The sequence below is a fragment of the Octopus sinensis genome, linkage group LG23, assembly GCF_006345805.1.
Source record: "Octopus sinensis linkage group LG23, ASM634580v1, whole genome shotgun sequence".
In the NCBI taxonomy this organism is placed as follows: Eukaryota; Metazoa; Mollusca; class Cephalopoda; order Octopoda; family Octopodidae; genus Octopus; species Octopus sinensis.
This window is the reverse complement of record NC_043019.1, coordinates 22,679,812-22,697,763: the sequence shown is the minus strand read 5'-3', so window position 1 is coordinate 22,697,763 and position 17,952 is coordinate 22,679,812. Positions and strand designations below refer to the sequence as shown.

The window sequence follows — 17,952 nt, the reverse complement described above, 5'->3', positions numbered from 1 at the left end:
GTTGAAACATCAGTATATTGTCCATTGACTGCATACCTTCAGAGCCATGTGGAATAACAAATCCCTTACTTGAAAAACAATTCCTCAATTCCATATCCATCTAACCCATGCTAGCATGGAAAAACAGGCATAAAACGGAAACAAGCAAATGAACAAAGGCTTCCACTTGTTGCCTTGTGACATTATTGAATTGTCAGGTAACATAGGGGATATTTATTGACAGAAGACAAAAAAGAGATAGATGCCAGGTCAGTGATGATGATGATGATGATGCTTGCTGATTTTAACACATCACATGTAAAATGTGTAAATATGTTAGATTGAATGTAGAATGTATTGTACATCTGTACAATATATTCTATACATATGTAGTGAAGAAATCGCAATGGTAATTTTAACAGGCAGTCATTGATTAAAGAGAACTTAATGTATTAAGGTGTGGATGAAGGATCCTTAGAGGAAACCAGAAAACAGCACCAGAGGTGATTGGAGTGGACAGTTGAAAAATTACCTATTGATATTTCTTTATTGATCTGGGTTAATATTTCGCAGTGGTGTGTGTGTGTGTTGTCTGTTGGCTGCCATGTTTTTGTTCAATGCTTTTACTGTGATTTCCCAAACCTTAACAAGACTATTTCTTGGTGTGACGGAATATGGGAGGAATATAGACGAATGATTGACTTGACTTTTTCAGAACGGTTCCTACGCATATGCTCTAGTATGTATGAGCATGTGTGCATACATACATACATACATACATATATGTGCATACATTCATACATATATGTATACAATAAATACATATATATATATATATACATATATATATATATATATATATATATATATATATAAATATACACACACATATATATATACACACATGCATATATATACACACGCATGCATATATATATATATATATGTGCATACATACATACATGCATACAATAAATATATACATATATATATGTGTATATATATATATATATATACACAAATTAAAAAAGGCGGCGAGCTGGCAGAACCGTTAGCACGCCGGGCGAAATGCGTAGCCGTATTTCCTCTGCCGTTACGTTCAGAGTTCAAATCATGCCGAGGTCGACTTTGCCTTTCATCCTTTCGGGGTCGATAAATTAAGTACCAGTTAAGCACTGGGGTCGATGTAATCGACTTAATCCGTTTGTCTGTCCTTGTTTGTCCCCTCTATGTTTAGCCCCTTGTGGGTAATAAAGAAACATATATATATATACACATGAATGTATATATATATATATATATACATGCATGTATATAAATAAATATAAATATATATACATACATACATGCATGTATGTATGTATATATACGTGCATATATATATATATATACATGCATGTATATATACATGCATATATATACACACGCATGCATATATATATATATATATGCATATATATATGCATGTATATATATACACACATGCATATATATATATATACACATACATGTATATATATATATATGCAAACACATATATATATACACACACACACATGTATATATACATACACTTGCACACATATATTTATAGATACGTGCATGCACACACATGCGTGTATTTGTGTGCTGTGGGGTAGGATTTATCAAAATGTCAGTAAGAGATTCCTCTCCATTCAGAAATTTAGCAGATCGGGTAAATATTGTGTAGGTGATAGATGGTGAGGTTGAAGGGTCATTTTTCATATTATAAGGGGTCAGGGTTCACTCTCTTACTGTGTAATAAACAGTTGTGTGCATTAAAACTGGCGAGGAAACCTTGTTCGTGGTTGATTGATCTGCTGATAAGAAAATAGCTACCAAATGCCACTCAAATCATATCATACCATCCTCAAATAAAGAAGGACATGTTAGATTATGTAGTCTTTGATACACTTGGCATCATCATCATCATTAACATTATTATCACTGTCATCACCACTATCATCATCATTATGTCCATTTCTCATTCAGGGTTACTGCCCTCCTAAACAAGTCTCACTTGTATGTCCTAATTCTTGGCATGGTTTCTAGGAATGGGAGCCCTTTCTTACACCGACATAATGCAGCACATGCTGGATGCATTTTGCATGGCATCACCACTGCATGTTACCATCATCTTGGGCCAATATCTGCAGAAAATGAAGACTGAATGGCCATGCTCAACCAGTTTGAGCATGTCCCTCAGTAACTGATAATATGTGCATTTCCGATCATGAGCAGGAGTTGGGGGCAGGGGGGGGGGCAACATAGCCATGTAGTGAGAGAGATTCTTTGGGGTTGGAATAAATGTAACAAAAGCAAAGTTTGAAGGAAATATTAGCTATTTTTCATACTTAGGAAATAACAGTTGCTACCCAAGGGCAAAAGTTGTGTTATATAGTGTAATTCTTAAGTTTTCCAAATCCCTGGAATTTTCGATTTTACCTTCATTTTTATGCCTGTCTCTCCATGTTAGCAAGGTTTGCTTGGCTCCGTGGCAACCCATAACCCTGCCTCCCTTTCAGATCCAACAATGATAAAATGCTATCTTTGTTCTTATATAGTACATGTGTTCTTGTTATTTATTGTGGTTTCTACAGCTGGATGCCACCTGCAACCTCCTAACATCACAATCACCACCACCACCACAGTGCCAGCCACCCTAGAAGGAGGGCTGACTAGATGCACACACACACACACAACCTAGCTCCAGTCCTATGCCCTTCCTCCAAACACATATGCACTTAACTCTACATTAACTCAACCCAGAGTCACTACCATCACCACTACCCTACCTTGATATTTGATATTAATCTCAGATTTCTGAGATCAAATCACACCTTTGTCAATTTTACCTTTCACTCCCCCCCCCTCGCCTCTCCACTCTGCAATCAATACACCTAAGCATTAGGTACAAACATAACGTATTACAGTTCAATATTTCTTTCTCCTGTTGGTGCCATGCCAAATATAAGAAATCATTAGTAACAGACTTTGCCAGCTTGAGAAATGCACAAAGCAAAGAAAAATACCAAAAGGAGAGATAAGTGTTTATGTTATTTAGTTCTGATCCATTTCAAATTCTATGGCAGAAGTTACTGGAGATTGGCTGGGAAGTTTTGGAACAGCCTCCATATTCACCCAACCGTGTGCCTTCCGATTTCCACATGTTTTAGTCTCTTCACAGTTCACTGAATGGACAAACCTTCAACTCTGAAGAGGGTGTAAAAATTCACCTGGAAGTATTTTTCAGCATGCACTGCATTATGTCGGTGTAAGAAAGGGGTCCCATTCCTAGAAACCATGCCAAGAATTAGGACATGCAAGTGAGACTTGTTTAGGAGGGCAGTAACCCTGAATGAGAAATGGACATGATGATAATGATGATGATGATGATAGTGGTGGTAACCATGGTGATGACAGTGATGATAATGTTAGTGATGATGATGATAATGATGATGCCAATTCTATGGTTGAGGGTCATTTGTGCTTTGTACTTCATTCCGGGGTCGATAGCAATAAGTACCAGTTAGATATTGAGGTAGATTGAACTGGGTTGGTTACCTCATCCAGGACAAATGTCTTGTCATCATCTTTCTATCTTTCATCCTTTACTTGTTTCAGTTGTGAGTATGTGGCCATGCTGGGGCACCACCTTGAAGAATTTTTAGTTGAATGAATTGACCCCCCCCCACCAATACTTATATATATATTTTTTAAGCTTGGTACTTATTCTATCAGTACCTTTTGCCAAACTAGTAACTTATTGGGACATAAATACACCAAAACTGATTGTCAAGTGTGGGTGGGATGCGGTGGGACAAGTACAAGCACAAAGACACACATACATGTGTGCGTATGTGTATCTATCGATCTCTCTATATACATACACACACACACACACACACAATGAGCCTCTTTCCATTCCCGAGGCTATCATAGAAGACACCTGCCCAAGGTGCCATACTGTAGGAGTGAACTCAGAAACATGAGGTTGGGAACCAAGGTTCTTAACACACACCCACACCTGTGCCTATGAAACTTCATTAATAAAAAATGCAATCTATATATTTACAAAGATCTTGAGTACATGTATGAGCGAATGTGTTGGATTTGTTTTGTTTTTTTTTAAATTCTTTCAACACAATTTAACTATCACATGTGGCATGAATGCACGCAAGCAGACACATGCAGCAATTCTTGTCTTTTTTGCTATTTTTATGCTTACCTACAATTGTACTTTTATTGCAATCTGTAATATTCCATCTGTGTAATATATATTGGGTTGGCCAAAAACGTCTTCATTTTTTTTCTTAAGTGAAAATAAGACACAAGTTTTAAGTACAAACCTTTTTATTTAATCAATGATATAATTACAGTTTTGTTCCAGTATCTTCTGCCATCTTGTTTACAAATCCATTATTCCCTGCTTAAAGAATTTTCTGTCTTCAGTAGTCCAGGTGAATTTTTACACCCTCTTCAGAGTTGAAGGTTTGTCCATTCAGTGAACTGTGAAGAGACTAAAACATGTGGAAATCTGAAGGCACACGGTTGGGTGAATATGGAGGCTGCTGCAAAACTTCCCAGCCAATCTCCAGTAACTTCTGCCATGGCTGTAAAGAAGTGTGCAGTCTGGCATTGTCATGAAGAACACCAATGCCCTTACAATTGGCAAGTGCCAGATGTTTCTGGTGAATCACTGCATTCAGTTTGTCTAGCTGGTCACAGTACACATCTGAACTGATGGTCCTGTCTGTGGGGGGAAAAAGCTCATAAGAGACAACACCCTTTCAAACCTACCAAATTGAAAGCATAACCTTCTTCAGGTAATGTCCTGCTTTGAAGGATGTTTATGGTGGTTTGCTGCATTTCCCTATGGTCATTTGCACTTCACATTGTTATAAACAGTCCATTTTCCATCCCCAGTAACAATGCTCTTTAAAAAATAATAGTTTTCATTGTTTCTCTGCAATGAATTGCAGATGGAAATCTATTGGTTGAGCTTAACCTTATTCAACTGCTGACTTAATCAGGTTGATGCAGATGGTTTTCAACACTTGATTTGGATATTTGAAGAATATTTGCACTAATCCTTGTCATATAATGAGGGTTGATGTCAACTCTCTTTATTTTGTTGCTGTTAATCTCAGTTGGTTAACCAGAGCAAGGTGCATCTGATTGAAATCTTGAAAACCACTTTTGGCAGATGTTCTGTAACGCTGTCCTCTCTGTAAAGAGCACATAGCTTTCTGCTGCTTTCTTGCTTTTCTTAAAATAAAAAAAAAAATGTCTGAGGTGACGATGTTCCTTTTGGTTCTCCATTTTCATGGTGATCCCAAGCACACAAAAAATACAACCTGTCTCATCAAAAGTTAGCATCAAACTATGCTGAAGTGTCAAGTATCCAACAGGTGCACATGTGCAGGAGATGGCCTGAAGTTGGCTATGTATTAAATTGCTTGAAATTTTGTGTTGACAAAAGTTGAATACATTTTTTGGCCAACCATGTCTGTGTGTGTGTGTGTGTGTGTGTGTGTGTGTGTATGTATATATATATATATATATATAACTTTTTTTAAAGCTGCAAAATTATCACAAAACTGTTAATCAGAGTTTTGTGATAATTTTGCAGCTTTAAGAAAAGTGTATTACTCTACCTTTGGTATTTGCAGTTATGGGCTCATTTGTGCGCGCGCACGTGTGTGTGTGTATACATATATATATAGATATATATATGAGTCTGTATAATTATGTTTATGTCTGTCTCCTCTCTCTTCTTTTATATATATGTGTAATATATTGGGTCATCCCATAAATAATGCATTTTTTTTTATACTTCTTTTATTTTTCCAAAATTAAAATAAAGTTCTTTTTTAAAATATACACTCCTTCATTTTCTACAATGCTCTTCCATCTATCTGGTAGACTTACAAGGTCCCTCTTCCAAAATTCACTTGTCCATGATGAAAAATACTCCTCCAGTAGTGTCCTGACCTCATCTACAGAATTCATATTTTTTCTATCCAAATGATTTTGAAGACTGGGGGATAATTGATAATCAGATGGGACAATGTCTGGTGAATATGGTGGGTGGGGCATCATTTCCCATTCAAACTGCTCCAGCCTTTGGAAAGTCATCCTCGCTGTATGTGGCCAAGCATTATCCTGATGGAAGAACACCTTTCGTCTTGAAAGCAAAGACAGTTGTTTTCCTTCTAGTGCTGACTTAAGCTGCTTTGCTGTAGATCTCCTTTGTTATCACTTGGTTTGGGTTTAAAAGTTCAGAGTGGACTAAACCTTTCATATCGCACCAAACAGATAACAATACCTTACGTGGGTGAAAACCTTCTTTAGCTTGGGGTGCTGGTATTTCTCCTTTCTCTACCCACTGTCTTCGCCACTTGACATTTTTATAGAGAATCCATTCCTCATCACCAGTCACTATTCAGTTCAAAAAAGGTTCATTCTTGAGATGTGACAGTAAAGAAGAGCACACATTCACTCTCTGTGCATGATTAGACTGGGAAAGTTCGTGAGGAACCCATCGACCCAATTGACTGACTTTTCTGATGGCACACAGGTATCGATGAATGGTTGAATGACCAAATCTAAGCTTCTCTGCTAGTTCCCCAACAGTTACGGTGGGATTTTGTTGCACCAGGGTTTGCAGGATGTCCTCGACAAGCTCTACAGATCTTCCAGAAGGAAGCTCATCTTCTAGGCTGTAGTTTCCGACTTGGAATTTCTGGAACCATCGTTGACGCTGGCTTACGCTTATTGTCCAATCCCCATATACTATATTAATATTCCTCTTGCTTTCCATTGCATTGTTGCCTTTATTGAACTCATAAAGCAAAATATGCTGAATATGCTCCTTTGTCACTTCCATTATAGCTTTGTAAAAAAAGAACCGTTAAAATCGAATTGCACTCTTCAAAACTTGCACTAAGAATAAGCACAAGGCAAAATTACTACCTACTTTTATAGCAAGTTGATGCAGGTGGTTTATCCTGTCTCCCTCCAACTTTTAGTTCATGCAATTGAAAAAAACCACATTATTTATGGGATGACTCAATATATATGTGTGTGTTTATATATATATATATCTGTAAATTAATATGTTACCATTATACAATAGTCAAGATAAAACTCTGAGTTTCAGATGCCGAAGTGGAAAACTACAACACCATCTCTTCGGTTATCTGCAGAGATGGTGTTGTGGTTTTCCATTTTGGCATCTGAAACTCAGAGTTTTATCTTGACTATTGTATAATGGTAACATATTAATTTACAGATAAAATTCCTCTATTTACATAATATTGAGGTCTCTTTCTTTCTTTTGTTATCTTACCGTTTTTACCAATATATATATATATATATACACACACACACACACACTACCACATTGCTTAGTTATTTGCTTCTTCAATATGTTTTTATAACAACTGAAAATGTAATTATGCTGATGTTTATCCTGTCTCAATTATTTATTCATTGTTCAGCTCTTGTTTTTTTTTCTTTCCTCTTTTTTTTCCAGTTCTGTCTTGTACTCATTTCAAGATGTGCAATGGCAACATTGTTAAACACATTGGACATAATGTCATAACAGTCTTTGTTTCAGTTCTTTCCTCTCAAAGTTTAAATACTGCATTGATCAACTTTGTCTTTGCTGTATCTATCTATTGATCTATCTAACTAGCTAGCTATCTGCATGTATACATACATATATATATAAATTAGAAAAAAACACCTTTTATCAATTCAAAATGAACAGTTAAATTACACTATCTAGAAAATTACATATAATAGAAATATTAAAATTATTATTTTAATTTTAATATTTCTATTATATGTAATTTTCTAGATGGTGTAATTTAATTGTTCATTTTGAATTGATAAAAGGTGGTTTTTCTAATTTATATATATATATATATATATATATATATATATATATATATATATATATTATATTTGTGAAATTTGATTTAGTATTTCTAAATTGAATTTTTCCCTGTAAGTTTGGAATAATATTCCCTCAAATAATTATATATATATATAATATATATATATATTATATATATTATATTTGTGAAATTTGATTTAGTATTTCTAAATTGAATTTTTCCCTGTAAGTTTGGAATAATATTCCCTCAAATAATTATATATATATATATATATATAAATACACCAATGGCAAAGTTGACCAATATATATACACACTCACACAAGGTGCATTCCAGAAGGTTTGAGTCCTATTTTTTAGGCAAGACATTTATTAATTTCAAACAAGTACAAAATCATAATCTCCTTCAAAGTACCTCTGACTTCAATGCATTTGTAGTGCTCCAGCCACTTTTTGAAGGCCCCATGGGAATCCTCTTAAGTGAAGGTATCCTGATCCCTTGTCACAGCAAGTAGTTGGTTGCCAGGATGGAATTTTGGACTTGTGCAGGTGCTCTGGCATTCCACAATGAAATCTCTTCCTGGACTCCCTCAAAACTACCACAAAGTACCCACTGGATGTTGATGATACCCTAGCTGTAATGAACAAAAGGATTAGGGATCATCATGAGCTTCTCGGTGGACTTGCTTTGCCCAGCCTCTTGTGCCTGCAAAAACAAACACTTGGTTAATCCACGAGCATTCTGGCTTGCCCAAACCCATCAGGAGTGCGAACCATTTCATAAGTTTCTTTGATATTTTTTTACCCAGTTTAACAGAAAACTTTATTGCATAGGCAGCTTTGAAATTGTCTTCACATACTTAATTGCATTCTGCAAACTAGACAGCTGTGACAAGCAGTGTTTAGTAGGGTGTGTTCAAAGTGTGTTACAGGACTTTGAATACACTCCTTCAATCTGGAATAACAACGATAGGCAAGTCAGGTTATTAGATGTACAGTAATGATATACTAACATTGCAATACTCAAGGGCAGTTATAACTGCTTCTCCTAAAAATGTCTCAAAACTTCTGGAACACACCTTAAATATATGTACGTATGTAATGTATGTATGTGTATCTCTCTCTATATAAACGGCAGTTAGTCTGTCTGTGTGTCTGTCAGGTTGTACCCTCACTCTGACCACGGCTTTCAACCGATTCTGATGAAACTTGACACACACATAGCCCAATGTCATCATTCAAAACTAACGCAGCGAAAATTTTGAAAAGTTCCCCCAGTTCTGAAAAAAATTGATAAATTCGACATGGGGTCGAGAATCTAAGCTTTTTATATGCAACACATTTTCTGTCTAGGGGACACAACTCGACAGCTAGGAACAACGTATACACAGAAGTATTCGAGTGAAGAGAAGACATTGCAACCTACACATGCGCCTTCGTTCCCTAGAGGGAAAAGACTAGATTGGGATTAGTCGTTGCCTACTAGGGGCTCTTACATACCCGGGCAACGCCGGGCTATGCTGCTAGTATATATATAAATGTATGTGTGTGACAGTACATTTTAATCAATACTAATGTGTGTTGGTGGTGTTTTCCTTGCCATTAATTAGGAACTGATATGTGAGTGAAAAAAGTGGAGAAAAACAATAACATCTTGTGTTTAATTAATGGAGATGACTTTTCTGAAATACAACCACATGCATGCGCGCACACATGTATGTATTAGACCATATATATGAACCTTAGGCACTGTCTGATTAAAAGGCTGGAATGGTCATGGGCTGGAAGAGTTATCATACATAGCTCTGTTGGAATATGTTTAACCCTTTAGCATTCAGATTATTCTGTCAAATGTGATGGCTTAATTATTCATATTGCTTTGAATTAACCATAGCTTCATGGTTTTGAAGATGTGATTGTATATTGCTTGAATGACACTGTTAGGTAGGTGTGAGAGGCTGGATCTGGCCAATTTGAATCCAAAACGGGTAGAATATTTGGGCCAGATTTGGCAAGTTTGGATGCTAAAAAGTTCAGGATTGACTTAGGGCTGAACTATTTTTGTCTGTCTGTCTGTGTGTGTGTGTGTGTTTGCAAAATATTTTCTTAGATTAAAAAATTAATTTATATAAAATGTTTAAGAGACAAAAGTAAGGTTAATACAGACTTAATGGAAAACAGTCACTCTAAATACTTATTGCTCTATTCATGTGTGCCTGTGTATATATATATATATATATATATATATATATATATATATATATATATAAATGTATGTATATATATGAGTAAAATTATATTAATGTGTCCTACTTGTTAAAATTCTATTTGTTTATTTGTGCAGCTGAAGATGGCACTACTTTTAAATTGATGTAATGATTGCATTGTTCAATTAAATGGAGCTCCTTGAAATGGTCATACAGCATCACTACTTGATATCCTGTTGTTTATTTTGATATATATATATATATATATATATATACCATTAGCACACCAGCCAAAATGCTTAGCAGATTTTCATCTGTCTTTATGTTCTGAGTTCAAATTCTGTCCTGGTTGGCTTTGCTTTTTATCCTTTCTGGGTCAATAAAATAAGAACTAGTTGAACACTGGGGTTGATGTAATCAGCTTATCTCCTCTCTTGAAATTGCTGGCCTTGTGCCAAAATTTGAAACCATTATTATTTTATTTATTAATTATAGAATTTTATGGATGATATCTTTGTTACAGTTCTGTTTCTCATTTTTGGTGACAGTAGTTTGTGATGTATTATATGAGTTCTTTGTAATTTGGTTCTGTTTTATTGTTGCAGGTCTGTGAGTGGTCGTAATAGCAGAAGTACAAGTGCCACACCAAAAAGCCATCAGAAAACAACTACTCTAAATTCTTCAGATTTCCATGTCAGCCAGAACAGCACCGCCTCAAGTGGCTCGCATGTGTTGGCTGAAAATGCACAGGACAACAACTGCATCGCTTCTTCGGCGAGGGTCGAAACTGCTGAGGTGCACAGTGAAAGTTCGTTGTCTGGAAGCCGCTCCTTGAATTCACCAAAACTCGAGTCAGCACGCAGCCACAGCCAACCGGCTATGGCTACCAAGCACGATAAGCTCGAAAACGACAATGCCGACGAGAATTGTGAGGATGTCGGTGGCGGTCGAACAAATGCCGCTCAAAGCATAGAGAATGCAGAGTCCAGCGATCATGTCCCCGGCAGAAGTGTTAAGTCAGATTTCAATGGTATATCCACTAGTTTAAGTTCTACTAGGCAGCAGCAAAGTTCGTCAGCCAATCAAATTGCAAATGACAATGATAATAATGTTCAGTTAACCCCCATTTTGAACCCCCCTGCTGGTAATAGTGTCAAAATTCGTAACAAATCGAATAATTCGGCTCCCCATATACCCAAATCCGTTCATTTTCTGGGGTCTCTTATTGACAAAAATGGTAACGATGACCATGATGATGTAAAGGATGATGATGATGATGATGATGATGATGATTTAGATGGTGTCCCCATGAAATGTGTAGAGAGTGATAATAGAATTACAGGTAAATACACTAGGGAAGAAGAGGGTGATTACGACCGTAGTGACGATGACGATGATAGCAACAGTGATGACAGTGACAGTGACGATGAAAACGATGACGATAATCATAGTGATGACGAGGGCTCAGTTGACAAGTTAGAGTACAATGTGTCATTGGAAGAGATAGCGAGCCATACAGACGTTGACTGTTGCGATTCTCTTAGGAAACTCTCTGCTCAGTTTGATGAAGGGTTACACGGTACAGGAAAACTAGAAATGGCCAAGGAGCGTGTTCTCTCTTGGACTATAGACAATGGTAATACTAACAACAATCATATAAACAACAACATCATTACTAACACAGGTGAGGGTGGCGTGTCAATAGAGGAGGATAGGGGCAAGGATTTTGATGTTTGTGTGGGTATGGTCGTAAATGAAGGAGCTGCAAAAGGTAAGGATACTGGTGAGTTGTTTTTAGCCTTGAATGAAGAATCACAAGACAGTTCTACTGCAAACAAGGATGAAGAGGCTGGAGGGGATTCTGCTGTAGATGATGTCAATGTTAATAACTTCTCTGTTCCTACAGATGAGTCGAGCGAATTCATCACTGAGACCGATACCAGCCCGACCACTGACGATGTGGTTGAGGAAGGCGGAGAAGACACGGTTGCATTCGAAAACATACCCCGTCTACCGTTGAGCAAGTCGCTTAGTGATAGGAGCTTTAGCGAAATGTCAAAGGTCAACGAGGAAGACGAACATCTTCCAAAGTCTGACTCGGGAATTTCTTGTATTGATGAGATCAAGACTTGCAGCACTCTCGACGCAACAGACTTGAGTTTTGCCACCAACAACAAAAATGACAAATTCCAGGAAACTCCAAAGCTGACAGATTCCGGAGAGGAACTCGACAAATCACCGGCCGACAAAGAATTGTCGTTAGATTTTGATCCTCCTCATGACAACGACTGCAAAAAGCATTTCCGAGATTCCGGTATAGTTGATGGTGTAAATGATCCAAAGTTTGCAGGAATTGACGAGAAATCGTGTGAGAAAGTGATGTCTGATAATTTCATCAATAACAACAACTGCTATCAGACCAATCATGGTACCATTGACAACTGGCCAACCATCAATATTGGTCACTCGCAGAACAACTCACAGAATTCTAGTAAGCATGACAATAGTGTAATGGATCCGAATAAGTCGAACAACAATAACAACACCGTAAACAATGTTTCTTTTGTGACAAACGAAAACTTATTGAAAGAAAACAAAATCAACACGGACAAAGACAAGATGAAGAAACTTAGCAAACCAATAAACTTGATTAACGGAAGTGATTTAATCAAAGACATACCTTACATCTTACATCGGCGCTTGAAAGTAGACAAAGAGTTGAAGGACGAAACGGAACTGTTTGCCTTAACAGACACTCACTGTGAAAGTAGCGGAGAGAGTCGGCCCCTATCAAACCTTCCAGTTGACAAATTGAATTTGAATAACGAATACCACATCCCTCGGCCTTCTAGAGGTCATTCCCCAAACCGGAGGTCACCTTCTTGTCGAACCCCAAATGACAGGTCTCCTGTTAGTCCACGAAGGTTCGAGTTAGTTAGCTACCATAAACTGCCTCCCAAGACTAGTTACTCCTGTCTAGATGATACAACAAGCCCATCGCTGGAGAAGGAAATCCTTCAACAGATCCAGAAGCGTGTGAAAAAGTCAGTCTCTGTCCAGCCAAAGGATGAGTCTACCACAGCAAAGGATACTGTCATTGTGGCAAAGGATGCTGTTGCTATGGCAAAAGACACCAATGCTATAGAAAAGGACACACCGGTGATAAAAGCCAGTGATGACATAGTAGAAATAAATACAGTCGCTGTAGATAATAATGTTACAGGGAAAGACAAAGAAGCCGGTCCTTCGGTTAATAAAAGGGAAAGTGGTGAGTTTGTTACGTTCAAGCATCTTCCACCGAAAGACAGTTTCTCATCCATTGATCACACCACAAGTCCAACTGGTGAGACGGGTAACACGAAAGCAGACCAAATGGATGATCTGATTGTCCAGCAGCGGCAGGTAAGTGGAAATGAAGATAGTGTCAGCCACTCCAGAAATGAACAACCAGCTGAAACAACCCCAGTATGCCGCTCCATTTTGAAAAACAAAGGGTTCACTCATTTACCAGAACCTGCACATGTAATTTCTATCAAAAGAACTGTTGTTATTGACAACAACAATGATGACGACAACGATGACGATGATGATGATGATGATGACGACGATGATGATATAGTAAAGGAGGAGGAGGAAGATAATGCAAACGACAATATTGATTTTACGAAGACTAACTCCAGTAAGATATCCAATTCAAGCGAATGTACATTTGTTTCAAGTTTGGTTTCGGCCGGCACCGAGGAGTATGGTAAGCAGCAGGCAGCGAGTACCAGTTCCCATCCAACTGACGGCAAGAATTTCCATCGAACGCCTGCCGCAGCCGAGAGCTTGTTGTTGACAACACTGCAAGATGGTGCCGACGACATTGGTAACAATAACTTGCGTGACGATCCAGCTTGCGTAGCAGCTCTGTTATTGAGTCAGGACAACGATCTGAGTCAAAGTGAAAGGAAAATAACATTTAGTACATTCAAGCCTCCGCCTAGCCAAGGATCAACACCTACCAATGAATCCAGTGGTGACAGTTCAAGGAAGAAATCCACAGACATGAAGTGTATTGTGAAACAGGAATCTATTGTTTCCCCTGCAAAACCGCTGGCTACCATCCGAGAAGAAGACAGCACTTCAGATTCATCGAGATTACAGTCTACTGATGAAAGCATTCCGCCGCATTCTGAAAGTCAGCAGCAGCAGCAGCAGAAACAGAATTCAGGTGAGTGTTATGTAGCTTCCAAACGTCACTCGGTCACTGACGATGCCGATGATTCCAGCCTCGTCGACAGTCCTCTTGATGACTATCCGTTAGACATGCAGGACCTACTGGAGCCACTGGAACAGCTCAATACTGACGAGGATTCTGAAGACTTCAATGGGAGCACGACATCTTGCTTGAGAGACAGCGAGACGAGTGAGGGCTACTCGAACCACTCCAACAGAATGTCCATGTCACTACCACACTCTCAGAGTTCCAGTGAAAGTTCTTCGGGAGAGTCGGACAATGAAAACAAAAAGAAGCTTATGAATGCCGACCCTTTAGAAGAACTGGAAAATCTTGATATGACCAAGATGGAATCAAGTGACGAAGATGAAATCTTGCAGAGCAAAAGCTCTGAATACAAGTGTTCTTTGGTCTCTTCTACAATCCCGGAATTTATTGTGACTGCAAGTTCTAGCCCCGACATCCCACATAGCCCAACCGAATGTGCCTCGGGCAATTCACCACATTCAGAATCTCGATCCTTATCTGACTCAGAAGGGTCCATCGAAATGGCCAATGCAAAAATGGTGGAACTGAATTTAGAGATATCTTCGCTTGAACTCCGAGGAAGGTGTGACTCGAAAGACCCGAGTTACAAGACCTTCTGCGAATCGTCGTCAGACAATACCGATTTCCAGGAAACCGATAGCTCTGCAATCGTCAGCTCTCCAGACAGCTCACAACTATCACCTCTCTCTCCAGACAACACAATTGCTGATGGTTCACAAAAGGAACAACGAACTAACGCTGCCGTTTATCAGAACCCTTACGCAGAAACAAGCCTCACACAAGACTTTACTAATTACCCCACATCAAAATAGCTGATCTGTTAATGATTTAGGCATCGTTTTAATTTCCACCCAATTCTGGCAGCAATTCCATTTTAAATTGGGGAGTTTCACACATGAAAATATTTTATAATCTTTCAAAGTTGTTTTGGGCAATTATTATTGTTATTGTTATTATAATTTGAATCATGTGTACTCATATGAAAATTAAGCACATACAACAACATTTTGGTAATATGATTTGGCAGATGTATTTTCATCCATGCGGGCTTACCAATTTCTGTAATCGTGACACATATGCACATCTATGTATATATATATATATATATATATATATATATGTATATTTATATATATAATGTATGTGTAACAGACAGCTTTGCTTTCAAGCATGTTGTATTGAAAATACAACAGTGTTTGAATTTTTATTAATGTGTATGTGTGTTTGTGTGTGTATATAATACTCTTTCAAAATATCTGTACTATCGAATCCTAGTTCATGTACTAAGGATCTATTCCAGAACATATGTACTGATATTATATGGGTGTATATGTACTAATATATATATATATATATATATATATATATATACACACACAAACACGCGCACATGCAGTGTATGTATTCCATCCTGTATCAGAGTACATTTGCTGCTAAGTACCTTTGTGGAGTACTAACTACTACATCATCACACCCTACATATCATTCATGTGCAGTTAGAGCCCCCACCTCTCTCTCTCTCTCTCAGTATGTGTACACACATTACCTGAGGCAATATGGACTAAAATAAATCATACCTTAACTTTCCAAAATTAAATTTCAAATGATGATTCTGTATATACAATACCCTATGTGTAGGTAGGTGTGTGTATGCATGTATTTATTTATTTATGTATGTATGTGTGTGTATATATATATATATATATATATATATCATTATCAGCATAGTGTTGTTAGAGTAAAACTTTACTTTGAATAATATTCTCAGTTCTGTCCTACTTCTTTGAGTCTTCACATACTTTTATTGTTATTCTTATTATCATGGTGAGTTGGCAGAATACTTAGTGGCATTCGTCTATCTTTACATTCTGAGATCAAATCCCGCCAAGGTCAACTGTGTCCTCCGTCTTTTTGGAGTCGATAACATAAGTACCAGTTGAGTACTGGGGCCAATGTAATTGACTGGTCCCCTTCTCCAAAATTTCTGGCTTTGTGATTATAGCAGAAAGGATTATTATTATTATTTATCAATTTTCATATTAAGTTGTTGTGTTGTTGTTGTTACCTTTTTGGCAAGGCATATAACTCTGCCTTCCTCAGTCTGTCTGTTTGACAAAGTTCCATTCTTCTTCGCAGTTGAAGAATTGTTGTTATTATTGCTATCATAATTGTTCTTAGTTCAAATGTTGCCAGAGTCGACTTTACCTCTCATGCTTTTGGGGTTGATAAATTTAGTAGCAGTCGAGCACTGGGGTTGATGTAATCAACTTGCTCTCTCTCTCTCTCTCTCTCTCTCTCTCTCTCTCTCTCTCTCTCACACACACACACACACACACACACACACACACACCAGATTTCTGGCCCTATGTTAAAATTTGAAACCATTCTCATTATTACTGAGTTATTTCAGTTTCCATTTTGAATATGTTGGACCATTCTATAAATCCAAGCTCAGTAAAACACACATTAATCCACTTACCAATCTCAGAAATCATAATCATTATTATCACCATTTCAACATGTCAGTCTTCTACTAATTGTTGATGTAGAGAAAGAGAGGAATAGCAAATATCTATTAGAGTCCTTGTAATTTTACATTTCAAGTCCTCATATCTCAAGAATTTTCTTCGGAATCTAATCTGTTTCTAGTCGTACTGTCTTCTGAAAGAAGTTCTGTGTGGACCTTAATTCCAAATTTCACCTCTACTGCATGACCCTTCTTCAGTTTTTTACTCTTACTCTTTTACTTGTTTCAGTCATTTGACTGCAGCCATGCTGGAGCACCACCTTTAGTCAAGCAAATCGACCCCAGGACTCTTTATCATACCTGACACAAAGCACCTCCCTCTACACTTCTCAATTGAGGGATCTTGTTTTGCAAGTTGCTTGGTAACCTCACTAATGCTGGTGCTATGTAAAATGGTTAGCATTTAAGGAAAGGTGTTCATTTGTAGAAACCATGCCAAAGCAGACATCAGAGCTCAACACAGTTTTCTGACTCAGCTCATCTCAGACCATCCAACCCATGCCAGCATGGAATATAGATGATGATGATGATTTTGGTTGTTACTGTCTCCAAGACATTCCTTCCTCTCATTATCATAATTATCACCAGGCACTATAGTATTTCAGTAGCTTCTTGGTAAACTAATACCAGTTTCTCATTTCCATTTCGACACCAGCTGGCGAGACAAATTGGTTCATTAAAAGAACAGCACCATCAATAAAGGGATCAATACACCAATCACTAGGATAATCAATCTCCCTTAGAGGAATAACTATGTAGGGACCAGTACACAGAGACCAGTAGAATACAATGGAATCTTAAACCACAGAATAAATGTGGTCTCTTGTAAAATGGATTCCCTTATCTATGGGAAAGGGCTAAAGTTTAGAGACCATTTGTGTGTGGTTAAGAAGTTCATTTTGTAATCCAGTAGTTTCTGGTTCAGTCTCACTGTGGGATACCAAGGGCAGATGTCTTGTACAATAGCCCTCAACCGATCAAAGCTTTGTGAGTGGATTTCATTGATAGAAACAGAAAAAAAGACTATCATATTTGTACATGTGTGTAT

General features: G+C 37.6%; 1 protein-coding gene across 1 annotated transcript in view; it reads left to right on the top strand.

Annotated features, from left to right (window-relative positions):
- The first annotated feature begins 4,561 nt into the window (after positions 1 to 4,561).
- Positions 4,562 to 17,952, top strand: part of LOC118767679 (hybrid signal transduction histidine kinase I-like) — a 27,451-nt gene continuing 14,060 nt past the window's right edge. The window contains exons 1-4 of the mRNA XM_036512646.1: positions 4,562 to 4,691; positions 7,538 to 7,671; positions 9,798 to 9,847; positions 10,716 to 14,984. Coding sequence (XP_036368539.1) covers positions 4,562 to 4,691; positions 7,538 to 7,671; positions 9,798 to 9,847; positions 10,716 to 14,984 — 4,583 coding nt within the window. The remainder of the gene's footprint in view (positions 4,692 to 7,537; positions 7,672 to 9,797; positions 9,848 to 10,715; positions 14,985 to 17,952) is intronic.